Below are 23,762 nucleotides of genomic sequence, written 5' to 3'. Positions count from 1 at the left end.
AGCTGGCTAGGTTCACCTAGATTGAAGGTGCTTTGCTCTGATGCCACCCTCTGGTTTCAAAATTCTTCAATCTTTCTTTGGAGAGGGCTCAATTAGCATATTGCTGGGAGGAAACATTGCCTTTCTGGGTAACCTACCTACTCCATCTTTATTTATGATTTAGGCATACACAGAATTCCTGCCCTTGTTTTCAATGAATACAATGCATGAGAACTACCAGGCAGCATGTGTAACTCTGGGAAGGTAAATAACATGGAGCTTTGCTGGCAAGAGCCAATGAAAGTATTACCATATCCGTGAAACAGAAAAGCCAGGCTTGTCTGGACAAGGGAGGTTGTATTCAGAAGGTATGATGGCTGGCCAATAATAGCCTTTGGGTTCCTCCACGGCAGAACATATACCTAAATGAAAATAAGAACTAACATGAGAAATATTCATATATTTTTTGAAGTTAGTGGTTAGAGTTGCAGGATGAAAGCAAAAATGACAACGCTGGTAATTAGGTATTTATTTCATGTAATACTAAAATACTAGTGTTTTATGTTCACAATTTGTAAAAAATTAGAAATTAGGAAAAATATGCATTTAATACATTTCAGGTATGAAAATTGTATCTTTCAAAACCATTAAATTAAAAAAAGTTATGCGAGTATAAACATGAAACATATATATCATTCTAATACAAATCATTTGCAGATAACATTAGTAAAATAAGTTATTCAAAAATTAAACACTATGGAAAATGAAAATAATCCTGAAAAATTCAAAATGTAATTTAAACTTTTTAACGCCTATAAATAGTGCATCAACAGTGTTATCATTGCGTTGTGAGCATATTTTATGGAAATGTTCTAGCTGCTCTGAGATCATCTAATGCCTGGAAGTTACTGGGGAAATTGCAAGAAGGCACCTGTGAGCAAATTCCATGTCTTACCCTCACTTCTTCATCCCCAAATCATCCCACTTTTTGCTTGAAACTCTCTGGGAAAGAGTCATGGCATAAAGGATTCAGATTTTACATTTTAAAAAATGTGAAAGTATCGGCAATACATCAACAACAATAAGACTTTGTATTTCAGTGACGAAAAACAACAAGTTATGCCAGACTCCTGGGAACCAGAATTGCAGTCATCGATTGAAAATTCAAATAACTTTCCCATTTACAGTCTGAGCTTTAAAATTGTCAGGTTTTAGCCTTTTATTTTTAGATTGGTAGAAGGTAGAAATGTCTCTCCACAGACCCACTTGCACAAAAACAATAAAATGTAGAATTTAATTTAAATGGTATAAATTAAACATCTGGGTATGCAGAGCGAGTTGCCTTGGGGATCCTCCAGCCTCTGAAGACAGGGAGGGGCTGGTCCTCCCAGGGTTCCTCAGTCACGTACAGGCTACCATTCCTCAAGCTCCTTCTTTGCAGACTCCTGTGTGGAAAAGAGTAGCAGGCTGCGCCTTCCCCACCCCCAAAAAGCACTGTTTGGAAAAAGGTATTTTCACACAGAGGCTCAGAAACTGTTTATTATCATCATCATTATTATTATTAAATATTGCATTCATCCATCTACACAAGTTCTCTGTAATCACGTACATCGACACAATGGAGATGGCTGGTTCCTCACAGAAGTGGAAACGCCTCGTTCTTTACTACACTGTGGTTCTGACCTCAGTCACTGTCACCCTTTGGGAGGCTGAGGAATACTTGCTTCCCCTACTTCAACCTCCTGAGCGTGAAGTGTCAATGTTTTCTTTTCTTTTGATCTCGACTGATGTACATAATCATAATCATGTAAAAATTACTAGAATAATTTTTTTGTTGTCCATATTTTTGAACATTTGCCTTCCTAAACTATTTCCATCAAGACTCATTCGTTCATTTACTCAGCGAGTATTCAGGTCCCAGGGAATGTGCTGGGATCTAGGGGCAGGTGGGAAGTAAGGGTTTAAAGAAAAACTAACACATGATTTTAAGCCAGAGATTATCATTTCAAGAAAATATACCTAAGAACATAAGTACATCCAGTCAAATACTATGGTCTTCCAATGTGTATAATGCTCTAGGTATCTGGACAGTATGAAGTGGAGGCTCAAAGGCAGTGATGTCTATTTACACGTGATGATGTTAGAAAAGCCTTCATAGAAAAGGTGACTTTAGATCTGTCTTTAAAACTGGGTAGGTGAAAATTAGGTGGACAATGGGAGTAGAGAACAGCAGTGCAGGCAAAGACATAGAAAGGATGTGGAAAGGCGCATGGGCCGTTTGGGGAGGTGCAGGCAGTGCCACATGAGTGGCTGGAGATTAGGATGTGAATGGTGTCCAGGTGAGAATTGATTCTAGGTCCAAGAGAACTCCCAGATTCCTGGCCTATTCCTGTGAAGGCAGTGATACTGTTAAACAGACAGGGAACGTAAAAAAAGGAGATTTTTTAATAATAGGAAAGCGCCTTCTATAATATCTACCACATTAGAGTTCCTACATGAACATATACATACTCTTTTCATCCCTAAAGTTGAAGCCAATGGTGGTCAGGGTTATTCTGGCATTTTGCTTATATGTACATGTTCTTAATATTTTCAAAATACGTCCCTAAAATAAAGTATAAACTCTCTTCTGCCTCCTTCATTCTCTTTGATTCCTAGGTACTGAGCAGATTCCTTTTTTCTTTTTTTGCTACGTCACTTATTTGTTACAATGTCACCACTATGATGAATTTCATCATCAGAAGAAAATATTTTTACATAATCAAATAGGACATAAAGGAAGAATATGTCTATTTTTTTTCACTTAAACCCACATGTACAGTCATATAAAATGCATATTATAAAAAAATTAAAGTCACTTACTCAGTTGCCTCACATTCACCGTATATAGCTGCAAACCTTCATCCAGTGACTCATTATTTTTTAAGAGCTTCTGCTGGATGGTTTTTCCTTCTAAGTTGGTATTGTTGGTAGCATTGTAAACTAGAAGGGCCCAAAGCACCAACCTAAGAAAACATTTCAGATTAGGGTTATTGCTGGGGTCGTTGATTGGTTGGTTACTATTTGGTGGGAAAAACAACATTTGGACATGGAGGGCTGACCACGAAGCGCTGAGACTGAAGAGATGAACCAGGGTGCTCACAGGCTTTCTCTGCTGCTGTGCACATTATACTGTCAAATATACTTCAGTATGAATAGATTCCATAGGATACTGCATGTATAATTCTATATCACCCTATTTATTTTCAGAAATATTTTAATACTAATATTTTATATTATCTTAATATTTTATAGGATACATACAAGAAAGGGCCATACTTGCGGTTAATTCTACATTGTTCCTTTATGGCCAAAAATAAAGTTTTTAAAGAAAAATTAGAATTTCAACTGATCATTCAAATTTTGGAATTATTGTGTTACTGTTTACAAATGTGGAAAAATTTCTCCACGATAGCGACAAATGATTTTCCATCTCTGTGAAGCATTTGCAAGTATTTTGTATGGTGAAAAGTTACAAAATTAGTAGTCAAAATATATTCTGTGATTGGCCAGCCTATTACTGAAGAAAGTTATAAAATGTCTGACCTTAAAGCTCTTTAAAAAGAAAATATTTCTATGGGAAGCAAAGAGATGTATCCTAGAAGCCCTGTCAAAACTTTTAGTTCTACAATTAAAGTAATATAATTTTCTGTTCAACTATAATAACCATTATAGTCAACAGCAGAAATCAAAACTTAATTTAAATACTAAGGTAAAATTAAATGATGCTATTTTGTCAGGTAGAAGAGAAATTTTTTTCTCTTATATGTGAAAGCTCTGGGTTTGCAACAAAACTTTTATCTTCTCCTTATTCTGAGGAGAAATGAATAACATGACAAAAGATAGGGCACTGTGTTATCAAGATCAGTTACTGTCCACATGCCAAAGACAAAGTGGCAGCATTGTTTTTAAAATAACCATGGAATACTCAGCGGAGAGGCAGTGGCATATTTTATTTATGAAATTCTATGAATATGAATAAATATTAGAGTAGTAATATATGTGTGGTGCTAAAAAAATAAGAAGGATTAAGTGAAATATTTGCTATTTAAGGTTAGGTGAAATTAAATAATAACTTGATTTTTCTCCTCCTAAATATCTGTGCTAATTTCAAGGACAAAGTGTTCTACTGTTCTCACAATTAACTCCAAAAAGCTACTTATCTTTCTGGTGATTTACTGCTTAACATTCATATATAAACCATATTTCAGGATGAAGCAAACAGAGATGTGAATAGTGAACTGTGATATCTTAATAATTTTTTTAAATGGCCTATGGAAAAATATCTCTTGATTAAATTATTATTTGAAGATAAGCTTTGCCACTCCAGTTACTGAGAACTTAGAGTTGGGAACGTGACCTTTTACTTGTCTAGAATATTGAGAACATAATTAGTGTAATGTATTGTGGATGACATTGAATACCTAAACTCAACAATTCAAGAATAACCATGTATTTTCACAGGTCTTATCTGCACTACTTTCCTCTCTCATCCTGAAAACTGAAACTATTTTATGGTTCTACACAGTCAAGTTCTATCTGTTGTTACCATCAGCCATTCTTTATTTGAATAAACCAGTCTCTGTGGCTTTGGTTTCCTGTCTGTCTAGGCGATAGAGTATGACAGCATTATCTGAAGCTACGGTCTGTGTTATGTGATACAATCAAATTGAAAAGAAAAGTTTGAAAAAAAAAAAACGTGTAAAACTAGTAGACTGTGGTTTTGGGAAAAACTATGAGACTATAGAGGTTCATCAATGAGCATAAGATCTGTAGGGAATAGAAAAAAGAAGAAAGAGGAAAGGCTATAAAATTAATATTAAAATGTCAAGAGTTCATACCAAAAAAAAAAAAAAACTACATGTGTAGATTTTTCCCACATGCACTCTCTTAGTTCATTCTCCCTATAATTTTCTGTGAAATTATTCATTGGTATGACAGACTGGGAAACTGAGATTCCACGAAGTTAAATGTCTTTCAGGCAAGAGTTTCTGAGGTGCTGACATATTCTAATGGTGGCTGATTTTGGTATTACCAGGTAGTAGAAGAAGCACAGTAAATAAACTAAAAAGAGAATGCTGACTTCCTGAAGAGGGGACACCATCACTGATACCCTAAACGAGGTTGTCCCAATTGCTAGATGAAGTATCCAGTAAGGGGATCCAGATTGCTGCTGTGCCCATTATTGAAGGCTCAATATGATCTAGCAGAAGGTGTGGAAGAGAAATTATTGGGCTAAGTAGAGTATAGAAGTCCTATCACTTTCAAGAATACAGTGCTGAAATACATTACTCTGTTTTCAGATCATAAAGGAAAAGGAACAATGTAAGAAATAAAAACACCTTTCCCTAATCAGATGGCTCAATCCAGTCTGTTGGTCTCCATAATTTCAATTTGTAATATTGTTACATGTGTGACTTGAGTGACGTTATCAATGTTTGTAAATATTTACTACGTTTTTCTATTTAGATTAATTCCAACAATTTTGTAGTTTAATAAAATGTTCTAAACATTAAAAAAAATAACATAGTTCAATATAACTTTAAAAGAAAAAAATAAGAAGAAAGTTCTCTGGCCAACTTTCATATCAAATTTTATTTTTATCTTCTCATAGGAAGAATATATCACCTGAAAAGAAGCAGCCTCTATCATCAGGTTTGAATTAATATATCTATAACATCAATTCAATCAATGGAAACCCAGCAAGACTTATGGGAACTTTTGCTTTTCAACAGAGTTTAAAAAAAAATTCTATGGAGATGCAATATACTACCTGAATACAACTAAATTTATTCCATTTAGGAGTTTAGGTTGTTACTCATTTTATGGTACTCTGAACATCTGGTCCTTATATGCCCATTGCTTAGATATGCTGGGCATATCCATTAAATCAGGGGTTTATACAACCTATGGTGAGTTGTATAATTATTTAATTATATATTACAATGTAATAATGATAAAAATAAAGTGCACAATAAATGTAATGCACTTGAATCATCTCAAAACCATCTCCCCCATACCCAATCCCCGGTCTGTGAAAAAACTTACTTCCAGCAGTTGGAGACCACTGCTAAATTACCTGGGTGGTTAAGTCATGATCCTGACACAAATTTTAAAATAGCGACTTCAGAAAATTAGCTGATGGCTTTAAATGCTGAAAATATTTTGGCACCTAATATTACATGCTATCATATATAAACACTTTACTTAAAATAAAGCTATTTTCTTTGGAGGTCTCTTTGCAATTTCAAGTAAGAGGTGATGGGTTATCATACATAAACTAGAAATACTAAAAATAATAATCTATCCATTTTAAATGCTCTTCTTCTGAATTATTTTTCATCAGATGTACAATACTATTCAGTCTGTTATATTATGGTTTTAAGTATAAGAAAAAAGTGTCCATTAGTACCAAAGAAATAATTCAAATGTGCTATGTGATTAAAATTTTCTCCCTATCTCATTGTTTTCATTCCTCTGCCAGATAGTCAAAGCAGTGAGAAAGAGAAAAAATGTTTTATTTTTTGTAAGACTTTGTCAGTGTTACCTTTGATCATTCGCAATGCTTCTCTTGACTTTAATCTTGTCCTCTCCTGTGCTCTGGTGAAAACTATAACAAATACATATATTCATTAATAAACCTCGTCCACAGCATTACCAACAACAAAATTTGGGGAGCTAAAAGAAAGAGGCAGACAGGACATTCTAAGCCACTATTTCCAAATGTGTGCTCTGAGGTTCTAGTTTCTTTCATAAAGCTGGGCAACTGTGTGCTCTTGCTGTTTCGAAGATTCACAATGCATGTGAGTACACTAAGGAACCTGAGATGTTCTGACAAGGAAACCTGCTTCAGTCTGTTGAATAATGTACTTCCTGAACTTATCTGACAGTGTGACCCCTTCTCTGTGTTATTACATCTCTTAGGTTTACAGAATATATGTTTCAGAGTCATAAAATATACTCCAGAAAATTAGTTTAAGTACAAAACTGTAAAAACAAGATACAGAGGAAGATATTGAACAATGCCAATTGCTGAAGATTTAGTAGAGAATTTAAATGGAAAAACCATGAAAGGTAATCTTGAAAAGCCAGGTTGCAATCAGACTGTAGAGGTACAAGATCAGATCTTGCAGAAAAGTGGTCCCGAAACTGAAGCACATGCAACCCAAAGGGTGCTCTGCTGCCTCAAGGCCACACACGGCCCTCCAGATCCCCAAGCACAGCCCCTCAACCAAATCCAAACTTTCACAGAACAAATCTCTTTATTAAAATCATTTGTTCTGTACAATTGGATTCAGTCACAAGGCTGCACTCAAGAATTCAGAAGGCCACATGTGGCCCCAAGGCCGCAGGTTCCCCACCCCTGTGGGGTATAAGAAGGAACTGACAACTTCTATCTATGTTATCTAGTTTTAATTTTTGACACATTATAACATATATTGATTCAATTGTGCACAACACACACGCTACATCAATACACTACATACACAGTGTATTTAAAATAAATGCATATTTGGGAGTACATGCTAAAATATTTCAAATGACTGGAAGGAATGCTCAAAAAAATTTAAAAATCATTGCTGTAGCCATGAGGCTTTTTGTGAAAATAATATATAGTTGTTTTAGAAAGATTATGAATACGGTACATGTATATTTGTGTGTGTGGGTACAGTTGGAGAGAGAGAGAAAGAGAGAGAGCACACTCAGCATTAATTAGATAAAACTTTTAGTTTCTCAAATAATTCATTCTGTCATTTACCTGATATTAACCACAAAAACAGTGTAGTTCCAATTCTGGAAGGTTGAATTGAGCTGAAAAACACAATGGAAAAGGCTGAGTTGTGGCAATACTTTTTTTAAAAATCTGGATCAAGATTCTTCCCTCCCCAAAGATAAATTGTTACTAGAATAAGACCCCGGGGAAAATGTTGGACAGTTAGAGGATGAAAAATAAAGTAACAGTCATTAGATCATTGCATGCCAAGAACTTGACGAATGCTACTTCTTTCAATCCTCACAACCAATGAGATAGGTATTAGCCTATCCCCAGCTCCCATACAGCCTTATATATAATATAAAGAAACTGAGCTTCACTGAGAGGAAATAGTCTGCCTAAAATCACCCCCATAGGAAGTAGCAGATCCCAGATTGGAATCCAAGTCTGTCGGTCTGGAAACACTTATCATTTCCTCTCCAGCCCGTATTATAAGAAGAAGATTGTCATCATAAATGCCTTCCCCATTCTTCATTTAACAAACACTGAGGTGCCCTAAAATATGTTCCCTAGTAATTTACATCTCGTAAGTACATTAGGAACAAGAAAAATTATAAGTCAACAATATAAAGCTTAAAAAAACAAATAAGTCCAACATTTTTGGAACTGTGACAATTATTGTGTGGTTATCTAGCAGTCTTAACGGGCCTCAGCACCAGACTCTTTAATGAAGCAATGGATTCCTTTCAACATAAACAACAAGCTTCCAGGCTACAGTGTCTGAAACCAGCACAAAATAGAATTTCTTCAGTGACATGAGATCCTCCTATTTATAAATCACCTCTGAAGGGTTCTTGTTTCATACGCACATTTAGCCTTCCTTATAAGCACTTCTAAAATTGAATGTAAATTTTAGGAAATGCTGGCAAAATAAGCATTAAATTATTTTTAACTGTAAATAGTAATAATAGGAATCACGGACACCACTTATGTTTTCTCTGTTATCAAGTATCTGCTTTGCTATCTTGCATTTTAAATAAAAAATGTCTGGTAAAGTTTCACTTTAGATGAGAATGATGCTATGTAACCTCTCAATAACTTTCTTTTGCTACCAAGGACACATTTATCAGACACCTACTACATAAGAAAATCCATTTTTCTTACTTTAGAATGTATATGTTAATGACCTATTCACAAAAAAACAATTCTGAACTGTAATAGTATTATATATAAAAAGAAGTATGGTCTCACAGTATGCTGTAGGTAGGTAATGAAATAATAGAAAAAATAGAAAGCTATGAAAAGTAACATTTTTGAGATTATTATTGAGAAGAAAATGAAAAAATCCACAGGTTGTATTTGTAGGAAAATGAAGAAAATATTAGTATTTAAAAAAAAATTGGAAACTACTTAAGTACTGGTTTTAACCAATAATATATTGGTTAAATAAATTATAACTTAAACATCCATCAACAGAAGATGTGTTAAATAAATGACAAGAAAGCCACATAATGCAATATTATGCACTGTGTAAAAAAAAAAGAAAAAAGGAAAAAAAAAAACCCAGGAAGTTCTCCATGTACTAATGTTGCAAATCTGACAACAACAAAAATAAATACAGTGTAGAATGGTGTGTAAAATATACTACTTTCAGTGTAAAAGGGAAATAAGAATCTATAGTTTTCTTTTCTTTTATGTGTACAAAGAAATCTGGAAAAACCCAAGAAAAACTAACAGTGATGTCCAATTCACTGTTGGTGATGGGGATGGTTCTAAACAGATAAGCAGCAAAAATGACTGGGTGACTTTTATGATATGTCTTTTTATACTTTTGGGGTTTAAAGAAACAAACAAATAAAAAAATCTGTTTTTAAAAATACAGGTGAAAATGTATGGATCTAAGAGTATATAAAGATATCTGCACCTACCAAAACCTATTTCCTTTTGGGTAGTACTTTTCTTATTTAAGACACTGATATAGTCTATTAGTTTCTTACCCTTTATTCAAATGCACCTCTTTCTATGCATAAGCACAACACCTCACTTACTATTAATATGTACCTTATGTTTATAATGAATAGTATCTGTGTTTCAGGATGATCTGTGGATTCAGTTACCCAGGGGCTTTTCCAGATTTCTAGAAGTTAAAGATTTAAAACAAAAAGAGAAATTTGCCAAGTTCACTTACCCATTCTGCCACCTTGCTCTGTACTTTTACCTCAGGGTGACGAAGGATGTTTTGAATCACTACAGATATTCTATAGATAATTCCATCTGCCCATTGGAAATAGGATAAGTCCATTAATTACATTTGACAGAATTATCAAACAGTTTAAACTTGCAATCACATAAATGTTTATATCATCACATAATTTTATTCATAATCATATAATTTATAACACAAGTTAAAAGAAATACTTTTTACAAAGGCACAGAAAATTTCTGATATTTTGATGATGTTAAGCTTATTGACCTTTGCAACTTCTCAGAAATAGTTATCAGTTTACTCTTACAGGTAGTTCATTGCTCCTAAATTATCACTTGCATACGCTTCTTCATAGTTTTTAATTCTATAGATTTCTCATATCTCCTGTCCATAAAGTAAGGATTGTTTTTATGTACAATTTTACTTCTTATAACAAGAAGTTATGCTTGTTTGTGCATTATGAAGAATGATAAGGAGTTGGGGATATGAGAAAACTTGAGTGAGATGATGTGCAGGAGTTTACTTGAAGAGGGAGAACAGGCACACACACATTCACTGCCCTGGACCTCTCTCCCTTCCCTCTCTTTCCTGTCTCCAATAAAACATTTCCTTTTACTGAACCACTGGGTTGGGTTCTACCAGATTTTGTCATCAAAATTTCTTAAAAATAGTCATTCATACCAAAGTAGAGGGAAAAAATAAAAAATATTTACAGGTAGAATTTTAAACAGACTGATTCACTTTTAAAAGAAAACCCAATTGTAAAGAAGGTGCTGCTTTGGGAGAGGAGGAGCAATCTGAAATTTGTTGAAAAATGAAATCAAACTCAACAAGGGTTTGCTAAATCTCTCTAGGAATGTGCTACAGGGCACTTTACTCAAAGTAGCTAATGAGAAAAATAGTCTCTTAAAATATGGCAGGTTACAGAGACAGGGAAAATTTTTTAAATCTCAATTATTGTCAATCATCTTTCTTCATTCTTATGGTTAGTTGTCTTCAGTAAAATATGCATAGAAAATGTAGAAATATATAATTAAAGCAATTTTGAGGAAAATATTTGATGAAAATTGTGAGGAGACAGTAGAAAAAAAATACAAAAGTATGCCTCTGGGAACTCCCAAATCTACCAAAATGCCAATTCCAGTCCCACTAGCAAAGGAATGTCTTTCCAGTAAAGGAGTCAGAGTCTCATGCTAAATAACGAAAGTTGCTACCTCTGATCTAATAATAAAAGATTGGTACAGGTCCAAGCACAGGTGAGTTTAAACTTATGCAGACTAGATTATTTCAATTTTAAAACTCTACAGGTATTTTACTGATCTTGATTTTAAATGCCTTTACAAAATGTTTTGAATGAAAAAATATTTAGAGGAACATATAAAACATATAAAACTGATTCAAAAACTTTGACACTGTAGATATCACCATATAAAATCGTGGATTTATCAACTTTATGATGATGTGAAAACAAGAGGCACTCAGTAGAAATTGTACTTTTTTTTTTAGCTCATCATGGGGGTACAAAAGCTCAGGTTATATACATTGTCCATGTCCCGCCCATCCCCCTGAGTCAGAGCCTCAAGCGTGTCCATTCCCCAGACAGTGCGCCTGGCGCTCACCATGTACTTTGAAGACTTATACAGCCATTTCATTCTTCACTTTCAGTACAGTATTCAATAATTACATGAGATAGTCAACATTTTATTACAAATTAGGCTTTGTGTTAGATGATTTCGCCCAACTGTAGGCTAACGTAAGTGTTCTGAGCACTTTAAGGTGTATTAAATACATGTTTGTCTTACGATATTTTCGAATTGCGATGAGTTTATGGGAACGCAACCCCATCGTGAGTCGAGGAGCATCTGTATACTGACGCTAGTAGAGTATCTGAAAAACTACCACTAGATGGAGACGTACAGCATGCTTTTGTTATAAGAGTAGTATTTGTTCCCTCTCTTAGAAAACAGTGCAAAATACTAAAAATCGGTAGTTTCAATCACTGACATTTTTGAAATTTTATGGAGGTATCCAAATATTTAAAACATTTTCTTTAAATTTTAAATGTTTCCTGCCCCACTTTTTCGGCCAGTTCACTGTTTTCATAAATGGGAATGATATCCAATAGCAGAGACAGCCTACAGGGAGTACTCTCCCTAGAATTATATTGCTTATAGCAAATAAATATGTTAATATACCAAATAACCAGCATCTTTTGTTATAGATTCTCTCATGCTATGACTAATTTTCAAGCAGTTTTTCTTTAGATGCTTCCGAGTGACAATATTTTGTAAATTTTGCCAAAAACTACTCAAAGGAACCTTGTTATACTTATTTAAATTTTTTGAAAAGGGTAGCCAACAAGTAATCATGAGAAATAGCCAAGAGTAAACTGTCAAAACAAGATTTAAAAAACTGTCCATGGAAGGGCTAGAGAGAAGGGTTTTGGATTGTAGCAAAATAATTGGCTTAAACATTGCCATTGGAGGAAAGGCACAATTAAGACACACTGATGCAGGATTTTCCATGTTATTATAGCAGTCAAGTCATCTTCTCTTATAAATGTAACAACTCCTGTGGTGTCTCAATATAAAAGCTATTCATAAATCTTCATGTGTTCCAGAGACTTCAAGAGATGTATGCATTGTCCTAATAATGACATCCAGGCCAGAAGAATCCATGATAGATGTTTCTTGAAAAACTTCAGCCATGTAGAACTTCAAAGTAGAAATCACTGTCTGCCTTTACAGACGTAGTATCAAAACACTATTCCTTTCTGTAGGTCTCTCTCCAATTAATCTTTCCTTTTCTTTAAATTGACTTCTTAACATTCTTTTCAGAGTTTCCTAAAGGTTATAGAAATGACACTACTCTATATTCAAGGATGTAAAATCTAGGTTTGAAATAATAGGTTTAAAATATGTATATTTAAAAAGATAGATATTAAACTATAAACCAAATATTAATTAAGATTTGTGATTATTTCTTAGAACTGGTGATGAGGCAATTATCGTACAGCAGCAGCATTTACAATATGACTGGCATCCTGCAGGTCCCACACACACAATTTCCTTAAGCTATTTGGTATGTACAGCTAGAGGGACTGTCGGATGGAAACAAATGATCTGCAAGGGAATTTGTTATTCGAATAACTAAACATATGTGAGAAACTAGAAGAAGTGTCACAATTTGTACTTACTTGCAAGCTAGATTTTTAGAACAATAAGGACTCATGGAGTTAATTCCTTCCTTGGGTTGTTTGTGCTAACCTCACAGAAGTTTACAATTCAGTACTAGTAGAGAAATATTTCAAGCATAGAAGACATGATTTGAAATGAAAATAATTAGTCCAAGAGCTTTACTTGGGAATGGAAAAGGTACAAAGGTTCATTATTTGTGGGACTACCTAGATTATCCATGAAATATGTTTCTGAAAAATAGCTTAAAAGGTAAGACTTTCTTAGTATATAATAGCAAGTCTTCGAATAACATTGTTTCATTCAAGGTCACTTCGTTACAACATTGGTGAGAAAAATAATATCATTTCCTGGCTGGGGTCCCTGTCTGTATGGAATTGGCATGTTCTCCCCATATCTGTGTTTTTCTGTGGGTACTCTGGCATCCTTCCACATCCCAAAGATCCCAGTGTGAGTGAGTATGGTGTATATATGAGTGTGCCCTGCGATGGGATGGTGTCCTGGCCAGGGCTAGTTCCTGCCTGGCACCCTGAGCTGCCAGGAAAGGTTCTGGCCACACTCGACCTTGACTAGCATAAGTGGGATGGAAAATGAAGAAATGAATGAATACAAATTATTATCAAATAAAAATTCATCAAGTCTATGACAATCATACAAATGCACACGGATAGAGGATGCAGTAGGAAAGTGCTCAGCGAGCTGCCACATCTGTGACTGATTTTGAACTGGGTGGTGGGAGGAGGGGCTCCTCACAGTTTTCACTTTGCAAACATTTATTCCGTGATTTAACCCACCACCATAACAACTGCGTCACTCACTGATTCATCAAAAATTGGGTAAATAATTCTCTTGTTTTCATTAATCTTTCTTAAATGTATGTATAGTACACATTTATTTCAATGTTTAATATTAGAAGTGTTTTGGGTCTTTATTTAGAAGTTTGGTGATGTTTTTGTGACCAGGAATATGCTGATGGAACTTAACTCTTGTTTATATCAATTAGCCTGTGGTAAAATCAGTTTCGTTACATCATTTCACTTAAAAGTTGCAGTTTCCAAGAACCTACAGATGAATTTAAGTGAGGATTTGGAGTAATCTAAAGAATCAGACTGAAGTCCTACTGAAAATAACAAAAAGAATTTTACACAGAAAAATAGGAACATTTCACAAAATCCAGGAAAACAAATTTTATTGATATATTAAGAAAATATATCTGATTATTAAACAATCTTTATCCCTCTTCTCTCCCCACACTAGCATATCATTATTGATGAACTCAGGAAAATTCTGACAGACCAGAGTTAAAAGGACAGGATATGGTAGACAGCAGATTTGACAGCTGTATGTATCTTTCTTACAGTAAACAATGTGGGATTCTCTAATATTTCAGATCATAAACCTAAGAATATTTACTATATCAGTTTCCCAAAGAATAAGAAATTGTTGATGGTATATGAATGTTCTTCGTACAGGACATGATATAAAATAGCATTTATTCACAAGATGAAAAATAATCTTTTCAATTATTTCAAATTTGATTGCATCAAAGAAAAAATCTTAATTGTAGTCTACCCTTAATATTTTGTTACTCTTCCTTTTTAAAAAAGATAATGAAGGCTTCAGGCTTTGAGATGTGAGAAGGCAACAGAATATAGGGAGAATTCAAAAACACTGTTTATATTACATTTATTTTCACTTTTCACTTCCGTTTCATAACAAGTAGTCCTGGTTTCAGTTTCTAATAGTGAAATCGATTTTCCCATGTAAATACAGATGTTTAAGTAAAAAAGGGAGTCAATTTAGGAAAAAAAATCCATCAAATAAATAGTATAGGTGGCTCAAGTGTATGGTAAAAATGTTAAGATAGTATACAAATTTGAGTACATAATTTTGAGAATATTTCTACCACATAATGGTTTTTTGAATATTTCTAAATGCTGAGATTACATTTTGGTCAAGAGTCATCTGAATTCAATTTTTTTCCCATTAATGTGGTCAAGATAAACCATTTTAACTGATTCTAACATTTGCTTGCTTTGTTGAAACTCCAAATGAAGGTTATGACGCAGAGAGAAATGGACTGAACAAGGCTTTCTTCAAGAATGTCAGAAATGACATGACTGAGTGAATACGGCTTCACTCCACCAAGTCGAGGACTCTGAAGCATCATATAAATGTTCTTGGGCAGTGGAGGATGTGCCAGTCCTAGAGGGAGAATGCCACAGAGGCTCTTTGTATGCTCATACAAAGAGTGAAATACTTAGTTGGAATTATAATATTCCCATCTACTGGCTGGAGTCCATGTGAAATATGCACTGGAAACTTCAGCTGCTGTTGCTTTCTTGGGGGTTGCTGAAATTTTTGCTCCATCATAAATCTCCTTGGTGTAACTACCAGAATAACTATAAACACTTCCCTGAATCGATGTCTTTATAACCCTAATGAGATTTATATCTGCGTTTTATGTAAAATATTCCATACTCGAATTTAAATGTCCTTACAGAGGAAGTTGATGTAACCCCTGAAGCCAAAAGAAAAAAATGAACTATGTGGGTTTCTTTTCTCTGGGTTTTGGGTCCCTGGTGATATATTACAGATGTCTTGGCCTCACAAGATAAATGATTGGGGTTTAGAAAATTTCTTTGTTTCTAGCATCTCATATTTGAGAATATTATCTCAGTCAAAGCAATGGTGTTATTACTTGATTGGAATTTATCTTTATTAGAAGAAACTGAAATCAGTAACTGAATTACCAAAAGGCTATGTAGGTGGTTCAGGTAGGTAGCAAATTAAATAATAACTCAATTCACCTGGCTTTTCCTCTATTCATTTCTTACCTTATATAACTGTATTTGCAAATTACAAATAATATAAATGGAAAAGTATATATGGATAAAAAAGTCAAGAAGTATTGGAACTGACTTTAATTTTTGTCATTAAAATTGATTTAAGATTTAGTTAATATATAATCACATTCTAATCATTATTCTTTGATGAATATAAACAGAAACCAAAGGAAATTGATTTAAATGTTACAAATGTTTGACCATAAAGTTCACTTCAGTGAGAAATTAAATTACTAAAATTACTTAGTTTTTTGAAATTTATAAAATCCTTTAAACACTAGTTTCCTGAAGAGAATAATCTCACAAAATTTTTTTTTCTCAGATCTCTATTATAATGCAAGTAAATTCCTTTTAATTAAATATCTCTCTCCTAAAACTTCTTTGAAAGACAGTTTAGCTAAAACTGCAGAAAAGTAGTACTAGAAATGTACTCACTTCACTGGTCATAAGAATGAGAAACTCAGGAAAAGTGATATTTATTTGTTTTACTAGTCTTGCAAATGTACAAATGCACTGATTGACTTCAATAAGCTTTGCTGAAACATTACATATTTCCACCCTTAGAACACAACTTTTTATGTTAAGACATACTGAAAATATAAAAGGTAATAATTTCTTACCATTCCTTTGTTTATCGAGTCTATTAGTAACAGGCATGTTAGTGGTGACAGTGGGTGGTGTAGTACTAGGAGAGTTTACAGTAGCTGGTAATAAAGACGAGAAAGATGTAATTTTGCAAGGAGCACACGACAGTTAATATGGATAAGCAATCTATAATTAATGCATGAAAATACACAGAGGAGGAATGGAAACCATCTCTTGCCACTAAATACTACAGACTCTCAAGTTATAATGGGTAAAATGAAGCAATACTTTCTATGGCACATTAAGAATCAGTTCACGTGGCCTTTGGTGCCATATAGCACAAAGGTCTGGAGGGGCACAGAGGGACTGGAGAAAGGACATTCAGATGCTAGATTCTAGACCCAGGTCTGCCATTAACAGGTTGGCAATCACACAGCAAATTACTAAACCTTTCCTGAACTCAGTTTCTTGAGTTTGTAAAAAGTTATAAAAGGCAGTCTGTACAGACCTATGGCTTGAAAGTTATCTAAACTAAGTCAGTCTGCCTAATACACTGAGACTGGTGAAATAAAATCTCAGAAGAAAATGTATCTCTTCTTGAGAAGGTAAGTATAAAGAAAAACAAAAAAGAATGAAATATATAAATAAGTCATTCAAAGATCTCAATAACTTTACTAAACACTGATGTTTAGTACCTCATAGTGAAGCCTTACAGCCTTATGTCATAGCTATGCTTCTGATAGTATTAAAACTCTCAAAGATTAAATCCTTATGCAATGCTTTGATAATATTTTTCTAAGGGATTCTAGTGGAGCTATATACAAAACAAACTACACACATAATTTTCCTTTAGTTTACCTTACATGTACATTTGTATTAGATGTACATTCATATATACAATGACCATTTGTTATGTATCTCTAAGTTTAAAAAAAAACTACCTAAATTTAAAACATTTTAGTATTTAAATGATTACAAAGAATTATCTTCTAAAGGCTCTGTATAAAATACTGAATTCCTTGATTCAAATATGCATTCTTAAGATAATTTTCCATTCTAAAGTAATATATAATACTTAAGAATAAAAATTCTCTTTGAAGTCTTTATTTTTCTATTATGATCAAATTATGTTTATCTGAATGCAAGGTATTTCATGAAAATGCTTTTTAGTCACTTAGGACAAAGGGAGAAAAACAACAAAAAAAATCTGGGAATCTGGTCCTTTGACTCAAAGAATAAGTACTATAGATAAAACAAATAAAAAAAATTAATTCTTAAAACAAAGCTTCAGATCTTGAACTAAAAAAAATTAAGGTTTTTTTGCTCTACTTCATATAACTATTTTAAAACTACATTGAGGTTAGGTGCAGTGGTCCACTCCTGTAATCCCAGCACTTTGGGAGGCCTAGGTGAGAGGATTGCTTGAGGCTAAGAGTTCAAGACAAACCTGGGGAACATAGCAAAACCCTGTCTCCTTAAAAAAGAAAAAAAAAATTAGCCAAGCATGGTGGCACACACCTGTAGTCCTAGCTACTTGCGGGTCTGAGGCAGGAGGATTGTTTGTGCCCAGGGGTTCTAGGCTGCAGTGAGCTATGATCACATCACTGCATTCCAGTCTGGGCAACAGAATGAGCCATCTCTAAAAAAAACAAATAGACAAACAAAAAAACTACACTGACTTCATGTGAAGAAACTACTTAATAACTTAATTTTCATAGGTTATTGATCAATAATAATATCAGAGAAATAACATCTCTAAAAGGAAAACAAAGATAATAATGAGTTACCCATCCCACCCCGCCCACATGCCCTACTCCCACACTGGAACCACAGGAGAGAGCTTAGGTTTCTACTTGTTTAGTCTCACTTCTAACTCTGTCACCTTTGTGCTATGATCATCTTAATAAGTGATCCAGCTTTTACAAAAGGCATGGACATGATTCTTAATGTGGTACATAGAATATGCCACTTCATAAAGAAGTGTTTAATAGAATAAATGGATGAAAAAGGGTCATGAGTAATTAGGAGGACAATGATTAAATTAAAGCAAAATATTTACATTATTATTTTAAAACTTGTATAACTTTAATTATATATTATTTAGCATGCAACTATTTAGAACATAAAATGTATAATTGTAATACTGACCAAGCTCTAGTCATTAAGCATAATAATTAATATAGCTACATTGACATCAGTTTAGTATAACCATTTTTATCCTAAGATTTAAGTTATATTGCACATCATAAATTGCCTCATTGCTCTGTCTTAAACTTAATTGAATATTCAACTTACTTTATCCCCTTGTTTTATAGACATGAATACTTTTTCAAAATATTAGACCACTGTATTTATTTATACTGGACCTTTGCAATATTCTTGAGAAGAAATGGGGGAAAAAATGAAATCAACCCTTGTTTAGTAGCATATAATCCATTCACATTTTTAAAAATGCAGTGCTTTATGGAAATGTGGTCATCCTGGGTGTGAATGCATTCCTTCTCCACACTGTATGTACTATGCACCCACACAACTAAAACGCATCCAGAAATTCTTCTGTTTTGCTGGTTTTTTTGGCTTTGCAAGTGAAAATTGAGATAAAAATCAAAACAGTGACAACTACATTCCCCAAAACAGCATGTAGGAAGCAGACAGACTCCAGAGGACGACGTTGCCTCCCTACCTTGACAGAGGGTCCCCAGGTCTGCACAGTTGGCTAGTTCTGCCGCCGGGAGTGGGATCAGGTAGGAACCTTGATCAACACAGAGAGAATATACAAGTTTGATTTATGATTTACTGATATTATCCAGGAAAAAATCATAATCATATGATTGGTGTAACAGGAGTAGCCCTAGAAGAGTCCACCAGTAATTCTCCAAAATCAAGTAAGTCACTTAAGGTCACTGTGCCTTAATTTTCTGAAATGGAAAATCAAGATATTGCAATCACTCTCAAAATCTTTAACTCAATATCAGCCATCCACACATGAAATGAAATGAAAAGAAGCGTTACTGCCCCTTAAAGTTTGTGCAAAAAGTTTAGGGCCTTTTTGTAGAATAAATTATAAGGCTCTGGTAGAAATTCACAAAAATGAATAATATAAACATTAAGGATAAGTTTCAAAAGTGGACTTGGATATTATGAATTACTCATAAAATGCATATTTTTGGTTCATAGGCACTAGCATATGCTATTTGCAATTCCAGAAATATGTTTTTGTGACTTCAATTTGGTCTGTGTCTTTTTATTTCAAGCTTTTACTGACTCATCCTCAGCAGGAAACAAGTTTTGAGCTGATTTTCTAGTAGAAGTAGTGGATTTTTTCTATGGCACTAAATCTCCCTTTGACAATTAACAGACTTTTACCAACAGATTGAGGCTGGGGAAGATGGGCTAAACTTATCCCAAAGTATATTGCACCATGAATAAAAACATAAAAATAAATATATATGATAAATGTGTATGTGTATATGTATACAAATGCAAATATACATACACATACATATATAATACATACTTATATATTTAATTTTAAGGAACATTTATATAATAGTGATTTATTCTAATACTTAAACATTTTCCGAACTTTCCTGTGGGAATAATATTTGAAGGCACAGCAGGTGCGTGAGCTGACAGAAGATATCTAAGTAGGTAATGATGTGCTTAAGTAGAAAATATCCCAACAGTTCAACAGCATCTCAAGAGGCATGGTTTCTCCTTCCTTGATTGGCCCAAAGAAGGAATTGTGATACCTCAAAAAGGCCCAATCCGACAGGCAGGTCTATGGCATGTCATTGACTGGCAATAAGCTTTCACCACAGACCTTTACATGTTCATTCAACAAACATTTACTCATTGCCTACAATATGTGAGGCACAGAGGCCAGAATGGTGCTCTAGGCAATGTCACTGCTCTAAGAGAGGCATGAATGGGAGATGGCTTCACAGTTCTAAGTGCCACAGGGAAATGCTTCGAAGGTGGTCGTAGCTCACAGAATGTGACAGCAGCGTAGTGAGAAGAATGAACAGGAAATCCATTGCAAGGAAGAGGACCCAGGAGGCATATGAGGTTGGAAGAGAGCTGGGGGTCAGAGAGTAGAGATGAATATTGCTGGCAGACAGAATTTCTGAAACATATACCAAGGGGGCACTGCAAGGGTCCAGGAACCCAAGTACTGGCACTACTGGAGTAGGGTAATGGTAAAAAACTGGTAGTGGCCGGGCACAGTGGCTCATGGCTATAGTCCTAGCACTCTGGGAGGCCAAGATGGGAGGATCACTTGAGGTCAAGAGTTTGAGACCAACCTGAGCAAGAGCGAGACCATGTTTCCACTAAAAATAGAAAAAATTAGCCAGGATGGTGGTGGCACACCTCTAGTCCCAGCTACTCAGGAGGCTGAGGCAAGAGGATCGCTTGAGCCCAGAAATTTGAGGTTGCTGTGAGCTACCATGATATCGGGGCACTCTAGCCCAGGTGACAGAGTGAGACTCTGCCTCAAATAAATAAATAAATAAATAAACCTGGTAGGGATGATCAGATACATAAGTAATGAGGAGCTTGTGGAGGGCCTTGTAGAATACAAACACCGTGAGCTCCAGAACCCTGTGTCTTTCTTCCAGTGGGATCCCACATATAGTAGGTGGGTGTCCAGCTTTACTGAATAAATTACTAAACACATTATGAATGACGACTAAAATTTGGAACTCTTTCCTAAAGGCAATGGGAAAATAATAGTGAGAAGCTAGGTGAGTAAATTAGATTTACATTTGAAAACAATCATTTTTGAGGTCCTACAACCAAAAGGAAAATACAAGAAGCAGGAATAATACTAATAATTCAGGCTTGATATCATGGGGGTAATGAGGATGGACAGAAAGAGATGGACACAAGAAATTTAAGGATAAAATGTATTTGATTTAGTGACTAATTGGAGACAGGAAAAGAAAAGGAAGAATAGAGCACATTTTGCTGGTTTCCAACTTGAGAAAATTGGTACACAACAATCCAACAGAAGGGTACAGGAAATACTGGAATAGAGCAAACTTAGGTGAGGCAAACACTAAGTCCAGTAATAAAAACTGAGGTGCCCATGTGACATCTGGACACACAGGAAGTTGTATGTTTTTGTAAGAGGTCTAACCAGGAAATACTCCACAGAAGCTATAGATGTGTCTGGGACCAGAGGTAGACTGTAGATTTGCGAAGAGTAAAAGGTGGAAGCATAGATACTCCTATATTTAAGCATCAGATATAAGAAAAAGAGCTATAGACTCTGAGAAGGTCAAAACAGCTTTTGTATTATAGAAGGTGGTTTTACAGAATTTAAAAGAAGAAAGTTGAACGGACGGTGTGGCAATATGAAGTACACCCGAAAAGCCAAGAATAATACATTCTGAGAAGACCTTTAACATTGCATTGGATTTTGATAGTAGCTCTGGAGAAGTTAGTTTCAGTTGTGTGGGAACGAAGAACTCTGGACTGCCGAGGTTTGAGGAGTGAATGTAAGAAGAGGAAGCTTGGCTGTGAAAGCAAGCACAAAGGAGGGGAGTTCTAAAGATTGAAACCTTAAGCAAGTGTCCTATGGAAAAAGAGCATTTGAGGAGGCAGAAGGTGAGGCAGGACTGAGCTGGAATTTTATCTTGAATGCTTTCTGCTCATTATTCCTTCCCATCACACAGCGCACATCCACTTTTTGCAGGACCTCACTTCTCCTGTAGGTACTTATATTTTAGTAAGGGACTTCTGGAAACTAAAAAGGCCTTTACAGCTCAAAGTGACTGATGAAATCTCAGCCACTGTAACATGCAACAGAGGAGACCGCTGGACGGAGTTCCTGTGGATCTCAAATTACATAAATGTTGGCAGCAAAGGCTCCTTAGGCCACTTCTGGCACTGATACAATATCTCTGGAAGACAAAGGGAGATAAGCACACAGTGTTGTGGGAAAGAGGTCTTTAGACTAACTACATTCCCACTATAGGATGTTAAAAGTTAGTATGAAAATAAGGAAACAAAATCAGAAGAGCTATGATTTAGAGTAAGATAGTTAACAATTTTCTTGAACATTCCATCAGTTTCATTGTATGGTGAAAGTATAAATTTCAATATGTGACATCCTTTCAAGGGAAATTGTAACATTTACCTCTCAATGTTTTAATTAGTTGTTCCTTCTGGGGAACTTCTAGTTTAGCAAATTGACATTGCTTTATAAGTACTCAGTAAACACCATTTTATAATGATCTAATACAGCAATAGAAATTAAATTAGAAGATTTTTTTAAATGAAAAATGTTATATATACAAATGACAAATTAGAGAAAATTAAATTGATAAATAAAATCCTACATTACAAATATACTAATTTTCATAAATACATGAAATATAAAAACTATGCACAACTTTTTTTTATTTCTGCCTAGTTCCATTTTCAGCATATCTGTGTAAAAAAGTCAATGCCATCATTTGCCTAGGCTGACGGATTTACAGACCAGGAGATTGTTAAGAAAGAAGAGACAATCCCCTCTGCTGGATAGTGATATATTTACCTTCAACAAATTGCTTTTAGAATGTGATCTGTATGTGTTCACTGATTTTTGAGGCTACCACAAAGGTGTTTGAAGGTATTTACTTAATATTAACGGAAAAATTTAGAGCCAAGTTGCTTTTCTTTTAATGTAATCACTGAAAATGTGCAGTTGATGAAAAGCTATAAAGCTGTTAAGCTTTCTTCTCTATTGTTGTTCCTCCAAAAACATACTACTGAAAGGAGTCACTATGTATTTACACAAGTTGTGCTAAAAAAGACTGATGTGTAGCCAACTGCTCATATCACACCTACTTAGTGATAATACAAACAACGGCAGAGTAAACCCTCACAGTAAGCTGCAATAACAGAAGAATTCCTTTCAATTTTCTCTGCAGTTATTACTAAGATGAATTGTTTAACTTTTCATAAGTAAATATGCTTAAAATAAAATTATTTCTGGAAGTCATCTATGCTCATGAAGAGTTTGGCCATCCTCAAAGAATAAAGTCCTTTGTAAAGAAAAAGTGATTTTATCTTAATTTTATTATTTAAAAATGAGTTAGTAATCTAAAAATGCTAAACTCAATAAATTGTTAGGAATGGAAGGAAGGAACCAATAATGAGTCAGAGTTTCACAGCTGTGAAGGACAAAACTAACAATGGTGAAGGGGTAA

The 23,762-nt window shown here is 34.5% G+C and overlaps 1 protein-coding gene across 4 annotated transcripts in view; it reads right to left on the bottom strand.

Moving 5' to 3' along the window:
• ADGRG6 (adhesion G protein-coupled receptor G6) overlaps window positions 1–23,762 on the bottom strand; it is a 131,652-nt gene that overhangs the window by 38,190 nt on the left and 69,700 nt on the right. For 3 of the 4 annotated variants that reach the window (XM_045544472.1, XM_045544474.1, XM_045544473.1), the window contains exons 5-10: window positions 19,247–19,315; window positions 9,921–10,006; window positions 7,778–7,830; window positions 6,566–6,628; window positions 2,842–2,984; window positions 290–401 (exon numbers count right to left, since the gene is read on the bottom strand). In XM_045544472.1, the coding sequence (XP_045400428.1) occupies window positions 290–401; window positions 2,842–2,984; window positions 6,566–6,628; window positions 7,778–7,830; window positions 9,921–10,006; window positions 19,247–19,315 (526 nt within the window). Of the gene's footprint in view, window positions 1–289; window positions 402–2,841; window positions 2,985–6,565; window positions 6,629–7,777; window positions 7,831–9,920; window positions 10,007–16,598; window positions 16,683–19,246; window positions 19,316–23,762 lie in introns of all 4 variants that reach the window. The other variant, XM_045544476.1, reaches the window with a different exon arrangement.

This window comes from Lemur catta, chromosome 2 (genome assembly GCF_020740605.2).
Source record: "Lemur catta isolate mLemCat1 chromosome 2, mLemCat1.pri, whole genome shotgun sequence".
NCBI lineage: Eukaryota > Metazoa > Chordata > Mammalia > Primates > Lemuridae > Lemur > Lemur catta.
Note: the sequence above shows the minus strand (reverse complement) of the source record. Positions and strands in the feature narration are given on the sequence as shown.